The sequence below is a fragment of the Hypanus sabinus genome, chromosome 1 (genome assembly GCF_030144855.1).
Source record: "Hypanus sabinus isolate sHypSab1 chromosome 1, sHypSab1.hap1, whole genome shotgun sequence".
In the NCBI taxonomy this organism is placed as follows: Eukaryota; Metazoa; Chordata; class Chondrichthyes; order Myliobatiformes; family Dasyatidae; genus Hypanus; species Hypanus sabinus.
Window position 1 is genome coordinate 89,664,214 of NC_082706.1, and position 16,792 is coordinate 89,681,005.

The 16,792-nt window shown below is 41.2% G+C and overlaps 1 protein-coding gene across 1 annotated transcript in view; it reads left to right on the forward strand.

The window, feature by feature from the left end:
* LOC132395265 (protein disulfide-isomerase TMX3-like) overlaps positions 1–16,792 on the forward strand; it is a 132,449-nt gene that overhangs the window by 12,864 nt on the left and 102,793 nt on the right. Inside the window, exon 4 of the mRNA XM_059971602.1 lies at positions 7,475–7,598. Coding sequence (XP_059827585.1) covers positions 7,475–7,598 — 124 coding nt within the window. The remainder of the gene's footprint in view (positions 1–7,474; positions 7,599–16,792) is intronic.

Consider the following 16,792-nt stretch of genomic DNA (forward strand, 5'->3'; position numbering starts at 1 on the left):
CATGGGATCATCAATAAACAAATTGGTCTTTGCTTATTATTGCACCAATATGAAGCTAGGATATTCACATCCCTGCTACAAACTGATGTTTGTTGTTTCGGAAGAGAGACCTGAGTACTGACAAATTATGAGTGTACATGCAATACAAAAACAGGCCCTTTGACCCATCACACCCATGCTAGCTATTAACTATCCATCCAAACAATCCCTTATGTTATCAATTGCTCTGTAGTCTTTTGTCCCTTGACAATTCAAGTGCTCATCCAGGTACATTTTAAGTGTTCTGAGAGCCTTTGCTTCCACTGTTTTCTTAGCCAGTGTGTTCTAAGTTGCAACTTCCCTCTTGATGGAGAAGAATTCCTCAAATCCTCTGTAGTACTTCAATCTGTGCTCAGTGGTTTCACGTATCTCTGTTATAGAGAAAGGTTTCCCACTCTCCAGTCAATTTATACCCCGCACAGAGCGCTCCGATTTCCACCCACATTCCAAAGACATATGGAGTAGTGTTAGTAAGTTGTGGGCATGCTATGTTGGCGCCTGAAACATGGTGACACTTGAGGGCTGCCTTCAACACATTTCACTCTATATTCTGATGTACATGTGATAAATAAATCTAATTACTTATGCTGGCTCTATGCTAGTGAGAGAATTGTTGTTTAAGACCTTGTTTTGGAACATAGCAGCGTGCCTTTTCATTAGATAAATGAACTTGTGTACTTTTTGGGTTATTTTAATTAGTTTGTAGTATTGGGTTTTATTATATCAAAGTTTACAACACAGGAGACCATTCAGCATGTGAAGCAAGTACATTGATCCATTTGGAAGAAAGCCAATTAGTCGCATTTCTAACCACTTCCTACCTTCTCTGCCCCTTACCCCATAGCACAACTGCTCCATAGTTCTGCAATTTGTTTCCTTTCAAGTACTTACTTGGTTCCCTTTTGGACACCACTCCTCTGGTAATATGCTTAAGAATCTAATTACTCATACTCTTGTTAAACAAAAATCCTCATCCCATTTGTTTTTATTAGTCAGTTAATTTCATTTTCTGGTTCTAACTCTTCTGCCTCTTGTCGGGATCAGTTTTTCTCTACTCTGCCTAGATCCAATGTGGTCATAAATGCATGGATTTAATACATATTATGTAAATGCAGTATGTGGTTTTATATCCACTTTCAATGTACTCTTTTGCAAGGAAATCAATCCCAGCTGCACCAGTCTATCCAATTTACCAAATATTGACAAGTTGTTTAAAGCCAATTTCCTTTAACAAACCCATGCGGGCTTTCCCCTGATCAATTCTTAATATCTAAGTGCTTGTTATTTTTGATTCTGACATGTGTATCTGGATTTATGCTTGTATTCTTTGTTTTTAAATCAAACTATCATTTGCTATTATCAGGGCCAGAATAAAATGGCCTGACTGTTGGAAGCCACAATGAAATGAATAGTTGAAAAGTATTCTAATGTAATGGTTTAATTAGTAGATAAATGGAGGTAGTTTGAAATGCATCACAAAATTGGCACAAATGCTTGTTAACTTTCTCGCAAGGAGCAGTTTAGTTTTTCTCTGAATGGTGGTGTCGGTGCTGATTAACTGGACTCTGAAGATTCACACTCATTCCTCAATCAGACTTTACTTACTTGTATACAAGGAGAACAACATGGGCTCTGTCACCATGCTATTCTGCAGTCTGAACAGAGAAATTCCATTTTCATACAGAATGAACTATCAGTTACAGATATTGACCATTTGGTGAACTGTATATGTTCAGATTCTTTATTTGCAAGATCAATCGTCATTTGCAATACTTGTCTTAAAAGTCAAAAGAAGTTACAAGCTAATAACTAATGATACTTTGAAGTTATTAATTATCCCCTAGCTGGTGAGTAGCTTGCATCCTTTGATTACATCCATATTTTGTCTTGGTGTGCCAAATGGCTCTGGTCCCCTGCTATGGAAAGGGAAGCTGTGCTCTTCAAAGACTTTTCTTAAAAGTTCTTTCTTGCCTGGGCTGACTGCACACCATCTGTAAACTGTCTTTGACTGGTCATTACCTTAACCCTTGTCTTGCCACAACTTCCATAGCATATTGCAACTTTCTACATTCTGAATTATGCTTTGGCAACTCTGATTTGACCAAATGATTGTTGACAATGTCACTTTAAGTTATCAAATTGTTGTCAAATTGCAGAGAAAAACAGTTTGACACACCATTCAGTCAGTTTGTGGCTGACACCTGTACTGTTTTCCCATGATAGTTTCCTAGTACTTTTTCCTGACATTCTTACAATGACTGAACATCTGCAGTTCTCTGTTGTGACAAATTCTCATTTCTGATCACCTTCAGGGTAGAAATATGACCTCATCATCTTGAGTATATGGCTCCCTAGCTTAAGACTAGACTGTAAGAATTATTTTTTATCATTGCAACTTTATGATATCACCTCCTAATTGCCCTGAAATCCTGAAAATGAATACCCATTCTTTGCAATTCCTCCCTGTAGGATAGCTTGATCAATAAACAAACTAATGAGTCACTGTTGCATCCCATCCAGATTGTGTAGATTTATCCTTGGCTAAAGGATCAAGAGATGCCCTCGACTACTTGCTGTAACTGAATTTGTAGTGCCCTGGAGACTGTGAACTTTAAGTTCCTCTCCAGAAACTTAAAACAAAAATCAAAGCAGTACTGACTATTCTGAGGTCTGCTGGATATATAGAAAACACATACTTGTAATCTCTGTCTCTGGGAAGAGAATGTGACCTGTCCCAGCTGTTCTAGCCAATATTTATCCCTTAATCAAAATTACCAGGGTAAGTCAGCTGCTCTATGTAATGTAACAGCTCAGTACATCACTTCTTAAACAGCATTTTGGGATATCTTGAAAGAGAGACAAAAGGAGTTTAATCATTGCAAATGTTTAATCCTATTCCAGTGCCTTTCTGGCCCTCTGCAGTAAGAATGCTTGTAGTGTTCTCATGCAGTGTGTTGAAACTCTTGACTAAGCACCAAGTTAAATCGGAGTCAATGAAGACAGAGTCGCAGTAAGATTAACCGTTTACTGTTCACTCTTTCACATTAATGTACAGTGAAAAGGCATTGCTTCTATAACGTTTCTCTGTGGGTAGACACAGAGCTCTTCACGATCATGGCCCCACCTTTCCACCTACTCCAAACTGCAACTTACCCGCAAGACGCGGCGAAACCGGGGGGTGACATCATCACATGCCACGATACATCACAGACAATGAACTTTATCTTTAACTTTAACTAGAAATAGTTGCAAACAAATTATTTAAAGCGGAAATCAAGGATATGTCAAAACATACAGTGACATGTGTGATTTGCATTAATTACCAACATACCCAAGGGTGAGCTGACAAGTTTTCGGCACCAACGTAACCTGTCCACAATTTATTGATCTTTAAACTTATTTACCAAAGTGAAAACTTTAATCCATCTACCTGTCAGATTCTGTTTTCCAGCCTCTGGCCCGCACTATGTAGTTTTTCTTTGCCCTGAAGCATTTTAGTGCTTAATACTGTAAATTTGTCCTTTTCCCTAGCTGGCTTGCTTGTATCTTTTTGCTTCTTTCTTGTAGCTTCCCTTCCTACTAAGCTTTGTTTCAATGTATTATACTCAATAAAGTCTTTGAAATAAATTTCAAATAAATGAATGCTAAGTACAGATCAGACCAGAAGCAGTTGATCGGCACAAGTTCATAGCAACTCTCCTTTCTGTCAATTAAACAACCAGCTATCCATTGTAACACTTTGCTACCAATTCCATGATCCTTACTCTAAAGAGACAGCTTTTGTGTGGCACCATACCGTAAATTAACATGTGCTATATCCATTGGTTTCTCCTTTCTCAACCTGATTTGTTGGATCCTCAAAATGGCTTTGCACCCCTGATTATTGGCACTATATTTTAAATTCTCAAAATCATATGGTACTGAGATTCATTTTCTTATAGGCATTCACAGTAGAATAAAGATATTTAATAGAATCAATAGAAAACTACACAAAGACTGACAAGTAACCAACGTGCAAAAGAATACAAACTGGGCAAATACAAAAATAAACAAATAATTAATAAATAAATAATAACTGCGAATGTAGGTTCAAGAGTCTTTTGAAAGTGAGTCCATACAGTTGGTTGTGGAATCAGTTCAGAGTCGAGGTGAGTGAAGTTATCCATGCTGGTTCAGGAGCCTGATGGATAAAAATATTATTCCTGAACCTGGTGGTGTGGGACCTAAAGGCTCCTGTGCCTTCTATGCCCACTTTGAAAGGGAGAATATAACTACAGCTGTGAAAATCCCTGCTGCACCTGATGTTCTTGTGATCTCTGTCTCAGAGGCTGTTCTTAGGTTGTCTTTAAAGAGAGTGAACCCTCTCAAGGCGGAAGGTCCTGATGGAGTACCTGGTAAGACTCTGAAAACCTGTGCCAACCAACTGGCAGGAGTACTCAAGGACATTTTCAACCACTTCTACGGGTGGAAGTTCCCTCTTATTTCAAAATGGCAACAATTATACCAGTGCCTAAGAAGAATAATGTGAGCTGCCTTAATGACTATTGTCTGGTAGTACTCACATCTACAGTGATGAAATGCTTTGAGAAGTTGGTCATGACTAGAATAAAAGAGTAATCTTTAATGCCTTTAGACTTTTGTGGCAACAGGCAAATTGCAGTGGGTCCAGGTCCTTGCTGAGGAGTTTGAAGAGATTTGGAATGTCAACAGGTACACTCAAAAACTTCTGTAGATGTACCATGGAGAGCATTCTGACAGGCTGCATCACTGTCTGGTATGGGGGGGGGGGGGGTGGGGGGGTCTACTGCACAGGACCGAAAGAAGCTGCAGTGTGTTGTAAATTTAGTCGGCTCCATCTTAGTTACTAGCTTATAAAGTACCCAGGACATCTTCACGGAGCGGTGTCTCAGAAAGACAGCGTCCATTATTAAGGACCTCCAGCATTCAAGGCATGACCTTTTCTCACTGTTACCATCAGCTAGGAGGTACAGAAGCCTGAAGGCACAAACTCAGCGATTCAGGAACAGCTTCTTCCCCTCTGCCACCTGATTCCTAAATGGACATTGAACCTGTGAACACTACCTCACTTTTTTAATATATATTATTTCTGTCTTTTGGATGATTTTTTATCTATTCAATATATGTATACTGTAATTGATTTACTTATTTATTACTATTTTCTTCCAAATTATGTAATGCATTGAACTGCTGCTGCTAAGTTCTCATGCCAGTGCTAATAAACCTGATTCTGTACCTCCTTTTGATAGTAGCAACAAGAAGAGAGCACGGCCTGGATGGTGAGGGTCATTGATGATGATGAATTTTGTCTATTAATGTGATTTTTCTTTAAAGTGCCTCATTACATTCCCTTCATAGTTTTCTAGCAGTTTTCTAGGACATAGAAGGGCTTTCATTCAGAAAGTATAATGGTTTGTACCAGCATTACATAGAGTATTCACACTGGTTATCAATCACCTATCTATCACGTGCTTATCTCATCCCTATCAGCTCTCAAACTCACTGCAATACTTCTGCTATCTTCCCTACTCCACGGACAATTTACAGTAGCCATAAACTGCAGTACCTGGGGGAAACCCACGTGGTCACAATCAAAGCACACAGGCTCCACGAAGTCAGCACTTAAAGTTGGAATCAAGCCTCAGTCTATGGAGCTGTGTGGCAGAAGTGTTAACTACTGTTAACTACTCTGTGATCCTCGTCTCTGAGGCCGAAATGAGGTAATCCTCAACGAGAGTGAATCCACAGAAGGCTTTTGGCCCAGTTGGCCTACCTGGCCAAAATCTGAAGACCTGTGCTAATTGAGCAGTTGCAGTGTTTATGACCATCTTCAACCTGTCACTCCGGTAGTCTGAGGTACCCACCTGCTTCAATCATACCAGTGCCCTAGAAGAACAGGATAACCTGCTTCAATGACTATCAAGGCACACAAAGTGCTGGGGCAACTCAGCAGTCCAGGCAGCATCTATGGAAAAGAGTACAATTGGCGTTTCAAGCTGAGACCCTTCAGCAGGACTGGAGGAAAAAAAGAGGAGGAGTAGTGTTAAAAGGTGGGGAAAGGGGAGAGAGAAACACAAGGTCATAGGTGAAACCGGGAGGGGGAAGGGTGCAGTGAAAAGCTGGGAAGTTGTTTGGTAAAAGAGATGCAGGGGTGGAGAAGAGGTAATCCAGTCGGAGAGGAGAGAAGGCCATGGAAGCAAGAAAAGGGGGAGGAGCACCAGAGGGAGGCAATAGGCAGGCAAGGCAATAAGGTGAGAGAGGGAAAAGGCACAAAATGCTGGAGGAACTCTCCCACCTGACTAACCACCGAACTAGCTCTTCCTGGATTCCATGGACTGAACCTTCCAGACCAGCCTACCATGCAGGACCTCATTGAAGGCCTTGCTAATGTCCGAAGAGACAACATGTACTGGCATTTTTGGTAATTTCTTCAAAAAGCTAAAGTATTTGTTAAGCACAACTTCTCATACACAAAGCCATGCTGACTCCTTGAACTCAGACTCTGTCTGTCCTGTAGATCCTCTCCCTCAGAATTTCCTCCAGTAACTTCCCCACTATTAATATCAGGTAGACTGACCTATAGTTCTCTGGCTTGTCCTTGCTGCTTTTTTTAAATATTAGACACCTTACAGTCTTCAGGGCCTTCACCTGTGATTAATGATGAAATGAATTGAATTGACTTTTATTTCTTACAACCTTCACGTACATGAGGAGTAAAAATCTTTACGTTAGGTCTCCGTCTGAATGTGCAATGTGCAAATCATAGTAATTTAGAATAAGTAGTATGTACAGTGAGATATACAACAGAACAGTCAATATAGCTTAGAAATACAATTGTGTCAGTATGAATTAATCGGTCTGATGGCCTGGTGGAAGAAGCAGTCCCAGAGCTTGTTCGTCCTGGCTTTAATGCTGCGGTACCATTTCCCAGTTGGTAGCAGCTGGAACAGTTTGTGGTTGGGGTGATTCAGATCCCCAATGATCCTGTGGGCCTTTTTATGCACCTGTCCCTGTAAATGTTCTGAATAGTAGGAAGTTCACATCCACAGATGCACTGATTGTCAGCACCATTCTCTGCAGAGTCCTGCGATTGAGGGAAATACAGTTCCCACACCAGGCAGTGATACAACAGTCGGGATACTCTCGGTTGTGCCCCTGTGGAAAGTCCATAGGATCTGGGGACTCATGCCGAACTTCTTCAACCGTCTGAGGTGAAAGAGACGCTGTTGTGCTTTTTTCACCATAGCCAGTATGCACAGACCAAGTGAACCTCAGTGGTGTGTATACCAAGGAACTTAAAGCTGGCCATCTTAAATGGATATCTCCACAAGGACTTCTGCAATTTCCCAAGAAGTCCAAGGTGAATTAAATAACTGAGTGGAATTGGCTACTAACCTTTGCTTTGTTTTTATTTCAGTTCTATGCACCTTGGTGCGGCCACTGCAAGAAATTGGAACCAATATGGGATGAGGTAGCTGCTGAAATGCATTCCATAGGGTCTCCTGTGAAAGTTGGGAAGATGGATGCAACAATTTATGCAGGTGAACAATGCTTTTGAGTTTTGCATTGAATAATCGGTCCACATCTGTTAGAAAAAAATAATAAATGTGACTGTGTATGGAACCAGAGGGGCTCAAACAAGAGTTCCATTATGTTACAATTACTAAAGTCCCTTCACAAAAGAATTCCCTGAGAATCTGTGGTGGTTGGTTTCATATTATAATTTAAAAATAGTTTAACTTTTTGTTGTATGATAACATGGGAGCTTCAGAGACAAACTTGTATAATATTCATTTCCAAATAATATTGAACAAAACCAATTCAATTCTTTTCAATAAAAAAATGTACCAGTTCTTGGAAATGTAAAATTAAGCTGAAAATGTTCAGGGCAGCATCTTTGGAGGGAAGTGGTTAACAATTTACATTTGCCCTTCATTAGAATTGGGGAAAAGTACAGATGAAAGTTTAAAGATAAGGTTGGGGTAAGGAGAGTCGGAAAGAGGAGATCTGTGATGCTGTGAATGGGCAGGAAGTTAAGAAACCAAAAGAGCAATATAGACTGAAAGAGAGTAGTTGGCATGTTACTGAACATCCTCTGGTGCCTCTCTTCCTTCCCTTTCTCCTATGGTCCACCCTCCTCTCCTATCAAATTCCTTCTTCAGCCCTTATCTCTCCTATTACCACCTAGATTCAAACCCACCCTCTTCCCCACTCACACATTAACTCCCCCTGTAGTGTTCTTGCTCGGCGTGTAAGATAACGCTGAACTAAACACCAAGGTAAACCATTGTCAATGAAGACAGGATCACAGTAAAATTAACCGTTTACTGTTCACTCTTCCACATTAACGTATGGTGAAAACTGTTGATAAAACAATACAAGATTTGTACAGCATTTCTTTCCTTCTTGATATTACATTTACATTGTAAATACTTGCAAAAGTAAAACTACTACTACATTACATTAAAGTGCAGCATACAGTCAGAATCTACCTACGCCATTGACTGCTTTAAATACACTTCAACACAAACTATCCGCAACTCTTTAACTAATGAAAACATAAACCTTATCAACCGTTGTTACTTTTAACGGAATCGGCGTTAACATTTTAATTCAACATATCGACTATCTCATGAACTTACGGCGTGCCTCACTATGTTTCTAATGCGTAGAAGACAACTTTTCTTGTGCTGGACTCGCACATGTGAGCCCCCTCCTTCCCGTTTCTCCAAACCGGTATTTACCCACAGGACGCGGCGAAACTGGATGTGATGTCATCGCATGCCGCGATATATCACAGACAACGAGTGATACTTTAAACAATCCTAACTTTAACTGAAATGCTAACAAACAAATTACTAAGGCAAAAATATTATAAACTAAATAACTGCCATAAAAGCAACACGCTCCCCGCTTGACCTTCATAAGGTCACAATGAACATAATACAAAACTTCAGTCTCTAAATCAGTCCTTAGGTAGAAATAGAATGACTTCTGTAACTGGCCTTTGGTATATTTTCACATCACCTTGGTCGGTAGTTTTCAACTCAACCTTCCTGACATGTGCATCCCTACTAGGGAATGTAGCAGTGATTCTGGCCATTGGCCAGCAGTTGCGGGCGATTTGCTTTTCCCTGAGCAGGACTAAATCTCCAACTTGAAGATTCCTGCAGGGTTCTGTCCACTTTTGTCTGTGTTGCAACAAAGGTAGATATTCCTGTCTCCAACAAGACCAGAACCGATTTGCCAGAGCCTGGACCTGTCTCCATTGCTTTAAGTATAAATCCTTATCAGAGAAGTCCCCTGGTGGAGGGGGAGCTCCTGCCTTCTGCGTAAGGAGCATTGATGGTGAGAGTATGAAGGGGTTTTCTGGGTCGGAAGACGCGGGTAGAAGTGGTTGTGCATTTATAATGGCTGTGACCTCTGCCATTAGTGTGCACAGTACCTCGTGGGTCAATCGGGTGTGTTGCTGCATCTCAGGTTTCCTTTTCAGGGTTTTTTGCAAGGGCGTGAACCGCTTGACTGCCTGCTCTTTGTTGTTTGGCAAGCACTGGCGTGGTTCTCTGAAAGGTAGTGGGGCGACCCAATTATTTGCTTCATCTCTGAAGACCTTGGCGTCCATTATTCTTAAGAAATTGACGTCTTGAACTGATGGAGCAAGTTTATTATCATGCTCGGTTTGAACGAAGACTGACTGACCCAGCGTCTTGTTGGTTACTTTACATTTGTTAAAGCCTTGTCGTGCTTCCCTGGTACACATGAAACTTGTGCAGGGTTGAAAAATTGAATGGCGGCCACTCTCTAGCACATTGGTCTTGAGTGTGCTAACTGTCAGTTTGTGTATGTTGCTAAGGCACACCTCTCCTACCACCACCCAGCCCAGATCCAGGCGTTGCGCAAAGGGGGCGTCGTGTGGTCCATTGACCTGCTGCCTAACCTTGTGCACCTGAAGAACATCTCTTCCTAATAGCAAGAGTATTTCTGCTTTTGGATCCAGTTCTGGGATGTGCTTGGCGATGTGGTGGAGATGTGGCTGGTGTAGCACTGCACTTGGCGTCGGGATCTCAGTGCGGTTCGTCAAAATCTCATTGCACTCTAAGGGTGGGGGGAGACGGATGACGACTTTACCATCCAGGGACTCGAGCTGGAAGCCTTCTGCCTTCTTTCCACAAGTTTCCATGTTGCCTGAGAAAGTTCTAAGGTAGTATGGGAACTGCTCACTCTCAATGTTGAACAAGTTAAAGAACTCTGGACTGACTAGTGAGCGATTGCTCTGATCGTCCAGAATTACATAGGCTTTGATGGCCTTGTCTTTGGCTCCCATAGGGTACACCTTAGTGAGGCAGATCTTTGAACAAGAACGGCTTGACTGAGCTTGACCGCAAACTTCTGTACAGCTCGAGCTGACAACAGTTGTCGGTTTGCGTTAACGGGCCGGGATGCATGGTCCCATCGTGATTAATGCTATTACATTCCAGACACTTCACAGTGATCGTACACTCTCTAGCAAAGTGAGAGGTCGAGGAACAGCATTTAAAACATATTATTTTCTCTTTGAGAAGGGCCATCCTCTCTTCAAGGGGTTTTTCCCTAAATGTTCTGCATTTTCTGAGGGGGTGGGGTTTGTTATGCAATGGACAATTCTTGCGAGGGTCGTGGTTAGTTGTAGAGACTTCAGTCTTAAGCACTGGGACGGGTTTATTAATGTTGAAATTATTCAAAGGGGATTTATCTGGCTTGGTGTAAATTGTACTGCTTCCTGGACCCATGAGGCTAGGGTCGTTTCGCTTCTTCGCCTCCTTGCACACAAACCTAGTGAAATACTCAAAAGAGAGGAAATCGACCATTGTGGTCTTCTTTGTACTCTGAGGCAACAGACACCCACCTGTCCTGCAGCCCAAATGGAAGTTTGTCCATGATTTGTCTAATCCCGGATGGAGTATCTAGGTATACTAGACCAGTTGAGTAGCCATCTTCTTTGGCGCCTTGAATCTCCATGAGTAAATCTCCGTGCTCTCTTAACTTAATGTGATCTTTGGCTGACACCTTAGGAAAATTTTCCAGACGTCGGTATAGTGCCGCTTCAATAATTTCAGGGGCTGCATAGCCTTCCCGAAGTCTCTCCCATGCTTTGCTTAAGGCTAGCTCGGGGTTGTTGATGTACACGGAACGTATGCATCTCACCTGTTCGCATGATTCTTTCCCCAGCCATTTCGCCATAAGATCCAACTCTTGGGTTGCTCTGAGCTGGATTCCGTCGATAGCGTTGGTGAATGTGGAGTACCATGCACCGTAATTTTCAGGTTTATTGTCGAACTGGTATAGTCCTGAAGTGACGAGATCTCATTGTGCTAAATACTGTGCCAGGGGTTCAATTGCAAGTGGCATGCGGGCTGGGGAAATATGTCGGTGGGTATATGACCGAGGGCGTACCTCTGTTATGGACTTTGCTGTTCTGAATTCAGCCTTTTCCTCTCTTCTCGCCAAATCTGGTAAGTTTGGTGTCGAGAAGTATTTGTCATCAGCCCTTTCATTCTTGACTTCATCGCAGAGTTGCAAGGGTAAATTGTCTTGCTCGGGTGGATGTGATGCAGTCGGACCTCTCTGAGGCTCCTCATGACATGGGGCATTATCGTATGTATGGAGAGGAAGAACAAATCTTCCAGTCTATTTGAGATTGGACATAGTCGCTTGTGCATTCCAATCTGGTCTTTTCTGAAGTAGATTTTACGTCAACCAGATCGTGCATTTCTTCAGCATCTTCTATTAACTCTGCTTCCGCCCTGGCAGCTTCTTCTTCTCGTTCCAGCGTCAGCACTTCTAACTCTGCCGCTATCCTTGCCCTTTCCAACTGGTTTTTGGCTTCTCTGGCAGCCGCTTCCTTCTGGTTTTCGGCTTCTCTGGCAGCCTTTTTCATCTGGTTTTCGGCTTCTCTGGCAGCCGCTTCCATTTTCAATTTTGTTTCTCGTTTGGCGTAGCGCACTCGCACCTTGGCGGATTCTGCTTTAGCTCTTGCGTGGGCGGCCTTACTTGATGATGCCCTACTGCCCCTGTCGCTGGATGGCAACGACTTGATGTTGGATCGAGTTGTCATTGTAGCAATTGAATCACCTGATAATGTCGCCTTTTCACTGTCGTGTTCTCGCTCAGTGTATAAGGTAACGCTGAACTAAACACCAAGGTAAACCGTTGTCAATGAAGACAGAATCACAGTAAGATTAACCGTTTACTGTTCACTCTTCCACATTAATGTATGGTGAAAACTGTTGATAAAACAATACAAGATTTGTACAGCATTTCTTTCCTTCTTGATATTACATTTACATCGTAAATACTTGCAAAATTAAAACTACAACTACTACATTACATTAAAGTGGAGCATACAGTCAGAATCTACCTATGCCATTGACTGCTTTAAATACACTTCAACACAAACTATCCGCAACTCTTTAACTAACAAAAACATAAACCTTATCGACTGTCGTTACTTTTAACGGAATTGGCGTTATCATTTTAATTCAACATATTGACTATCTCATGAACTTACAGCGTTGCCTCACTATGTTTCTAATGCGTAGAACATGTCTGGCTCCCTCCTTCCCGTTTCTCCAAACCGGTATTTTCCCACAGGACGCAGCGAAACCGGATGTGACGTCGTCGCATGCCGCGATATATCACAGACAACGAATTTACTTTAAACAATCCTAACTTTAACTAAAATGCTAACAAACGAATTACTAAGGCGAAAATATTATAAACTAAATAACTGGCATAAAGGCAACACACCCCCCCTCACCTGATTCCCCCATCACCTCTAGCTTGTTCTTTTTCCTCTTTCCATCCCCCCCACCACCTTATTCTGGCTTCTTCCTCCTTCCCTTCCAGTCCTGATGAAGAGTCCCACCTGAAATTTATTCCCCCCATGGATGCTACCTGACCTGCACTGTTCCTCCACACTTTGTGTATGCTACTCTGGACTTCCATCTGCAGAAAATTTCGTGTTTATAAAAGTACCCCAGGCAAGCTTTCAATTTCTTTAAAATGACATGCCATTAACCTTTTGGACGAAAAAAAAGATGCATGTCAACTCTAACACGAGGAAATCTTCAGATGCTGGAAATTCAATCTGACGAGAGGTCTTGGCCTGAAACGTCAACTGTACTTCTTCCTATAGATGCTGCCTGGCCTGCTGCATTCCACCAGCATTTTGTGTGTGTTGCTTGCATGTCTGCTGTCTTGAGTTTCTAGAGGCATTTGTGCCATATTTGAATAAAGATTTGAGTGAGTTCCATATCAATAGAATTTGAACCATATTTTGATTTGTATTATAGTAGTCACAAAGTTTAAATTCTGTTTAAGCATTGCAATTTTTTAGAAACTGCAATTCATTTTATTCGATTTATCTTTGGGTTAATCAACTGACTGTTATGCACAGTTGCCCTTTTTAGCCAGTAGAAATGTACTGTTTCCAAATTTCTGTAAAGTATGTGTTTTCATACTGGGTTAACAGTATTCTCGTGTTACAGTTCTGTTTGCTTACAATTAGTGAAGTGTTCAGTGACTTTGTCCACTAAATGTACTTGGTTACTTCTTGTAATTTTCACATCCTTCTCAAGGGGGAGATTGAAGTTTATTAGTTAAACTAATTCTGGTCTTATGTCAACCATTTGTGGAGACTACCTAATAATATCTACTAACATGGTCTGATCAAAAGTCTGTCTTACTTTCGCATATATGAAAATATGACACAGTCCCCTGGAAGAAAAACTGGGCTGAACATGGGTGCTGGGTGGATGGAAGGGTATTTTAGTGTTTTTTTTTGTGAAAAAAATGTTAGAATAAAATAGAAAATATTGAAGCTAAGGGGAATAAAAAAGCTGCAATTGTTTTCTAAATAAGTATGGAAAATTGCTATACTCATAGAACACTTACAGGACAGAAATAGGCCATTTGGCTCATCTAGTCCGTGCTGATCTGTTTTTTGCCAAGTCCCGTCGACTCGCATTTGAACCATAGCCCTCTGTTCTTTTTACATTATATGTTACTTATATTATATTATCTAACATACATTATATGTTAGAGAAGCTACAGAAGGATTTAGACAGATGAGGAGAATGGACAAGTAAATGGCAGATGAAATACAGTGTTGGGAAATCTCATGCACCTTGTTAGAGGAAATAAAAGGTTACATATTTTCTAAATGGAGAGAAAATACAAAAAACGGAAGTGCAAAGGGACTTGGGAGTCCTTGTGCTGGATTCCTGAAAGGTTAATTTACAGTCTGTGATGAGGAAGGCAAATGTGATGTTAGCATTTATTTCAAGAGATTTAGAATATAAAGCAAGAATGTAATGTTGAGACTTTACAAAGCACTGGTCAGGCCTCACTTGGGGTATTGTGAGCTTGTTTAGGCCCCTTAGATAGGATTTGCTGAAACTGGAAAGGGTTCAAAGGAGATTCAAGAGAATTATTTCAGGATTGAATGGTTTGTCATATGAAAAGTGTTTGATGTCTCTGGGCTTGTATTCACTAAAATTTAGAAGAATGAAGGGTGACCTCATTGAAATTTATCAAATGATAAAAGGCCTTGATAGAATGGATGTGGAGAGGATGTTTCCTATAGTGGCAGAGGACACAGCCTCAGAATAGAGGGGCATCCTTTTAGAATGGAGATGAGGAAGAATTTCTTTAGCCAGACAGTGGTGTATCTGTGGAATTCTTTGCCACAGGCAGCTGTGGAGGCCAAGTCTTTTTTTACAGTGTCTATAAAAAGAATTCACCCCCTTAGGAAGTTTTAATGTTTTATTGTTTACAACATTGAATCACAGTGGATTTAATTTGGCTTTCTTTGACACTGACCAACAGAAAAAGACTCTTTCATGTCAAAGCGAAAACAGATCTCTACAAAGTGATCTAAATTAATTAGAAATATAAAACACAAAATAATTAATTGCTTAAGTATTCACTCCCTTTATGTCGGTACTTAGTAGATGCACCTTTGGTATCAATTACAGCCTTGAGTCTGTGGATAGGTCTCTATCAGCTTTGCATGTCTGGACACTGCAACTTTTCCCCATTCTCCTTCACAAAATTGTTCAAGCTCTGTCAGACTGCATGGTGATCGTGAGTGAACAGCCCTTTTTAAGTCCCGTCACAAAATCTCAGTTGGATTGAGGTTTGAACTCTGACTTGGCCTCTCCAGGACATTAACTTAGTTGTTTTTAGGCCATTCCTGTGTAGCTTTGGCTTTACACTTGGGGTTATTCTCTTGCTGGAAAACAAAACTTTTCCCTAGTTGCAGTTCTCTTGCATACTGCATCAGGTTTTCCTCCAGGATTTCTCTGTATTTTGCTGGATTCATTTTACCCTCTACCTTCACAAGCCTTCCAGGGCCTGCTCCAGTGGAGCATTTCCACAGCATGATGCAGCCACCACCATGCTTCACGGTAGGGATGGGTGTTTATGATGTGCGGTGTCTGCTTTAAGTCAAACATAGGATTTATTCTGATGGCTGAAAAGCTCAATTCTGGTTTCATCTTCCAGCTAACTTCAGACTTCAGACTCTCCCACATGCCTTTTGGTAAACCCTAGCCAAGATTTCATCTAAGTTTTTTCAACAATGGCTTTCTCTTTGCCACCCTTCCATAAACCTGTGATTGGTGAAGCACCTGGGCAACAGTTATTGTATGCCCAGTCTCTCCCATCTCAGTCATTGAAGCTTGTAACCCCTTCAGAGTTGTCATAGGTATATTGATGGCTTCCCTCACTAGTCCCCTTCTCGCACGGTCACTCACTTTTTGAGGACTGCCTGCTGTAGGCAGTTTTACAACCATATTCTTTCCATTTCTTGATGATTGACTTAACTATACTCCAAGGGACTCAGTGACTTGGAAATTTTCTTGTATCCATCTCCTGACTTGTGCTTTTCAATAACCTTTTTGCAGAGTTGCTTGGAGCATTCTTTTGTCTTCATGGTGTAGTTTTTGCCAGGATATTGACTCACCAGCAGTTGGACCTTGCAAATACAGGTGTATTTTTACTATAATCAATTGAAACACCTTGCCTGAACACAGATTTCCATTTAACTAACTATGTGACTTCTAAAACCAATTGGCTGCACCAGTGATGATTTGGGGTGTCATATTAAAGGGGATGAACACTTATGTAATGAGTTTTATATTTGTAATTCATTTAGATTACTTTGATACAAAAGAGTCTTTCTCTGTTGATCAGTGTCAAAAAAGCCAAATTAAATCCACTGTGATTCAATGTTGTAAAACTATAAAAGATGAAAATTTCAAAGGGGGGCGGTGGTGTGAGTACTTTTATGGGCACTGTATATTTAAGGCAGAGGCTGATACATTCTTGAGTGGTCAGGGCATGAAGGGATATGGGGAAAAGGCAGGAGTTAGGAGAGGAAAATTGGATCAGCCATGAGGAAATGGTGGAGGAGCCTCATTGGGCCAAATGGCCGAATTCTGCTCCTATATCTTATGGTCTTCCTCCTGGAATATTGGCCCCCCTTCAGTTCAGGTGTACACCATCCCATTTGTACAGGTCTCCTTTGGAAGAGAGCCCAATGATTTACAAATCTGCAGCTCTCCCTTCTGCACCATCTCCTTTGCCACATGTTAAACCTTAGCCCCGAACTCCCTGAACTTATTCTCCAAGATTTCATCACCTTTTCTGCCAGTGTTATCTAGCTGTTTACCTTTCCACTTAAAGGATGCTATGG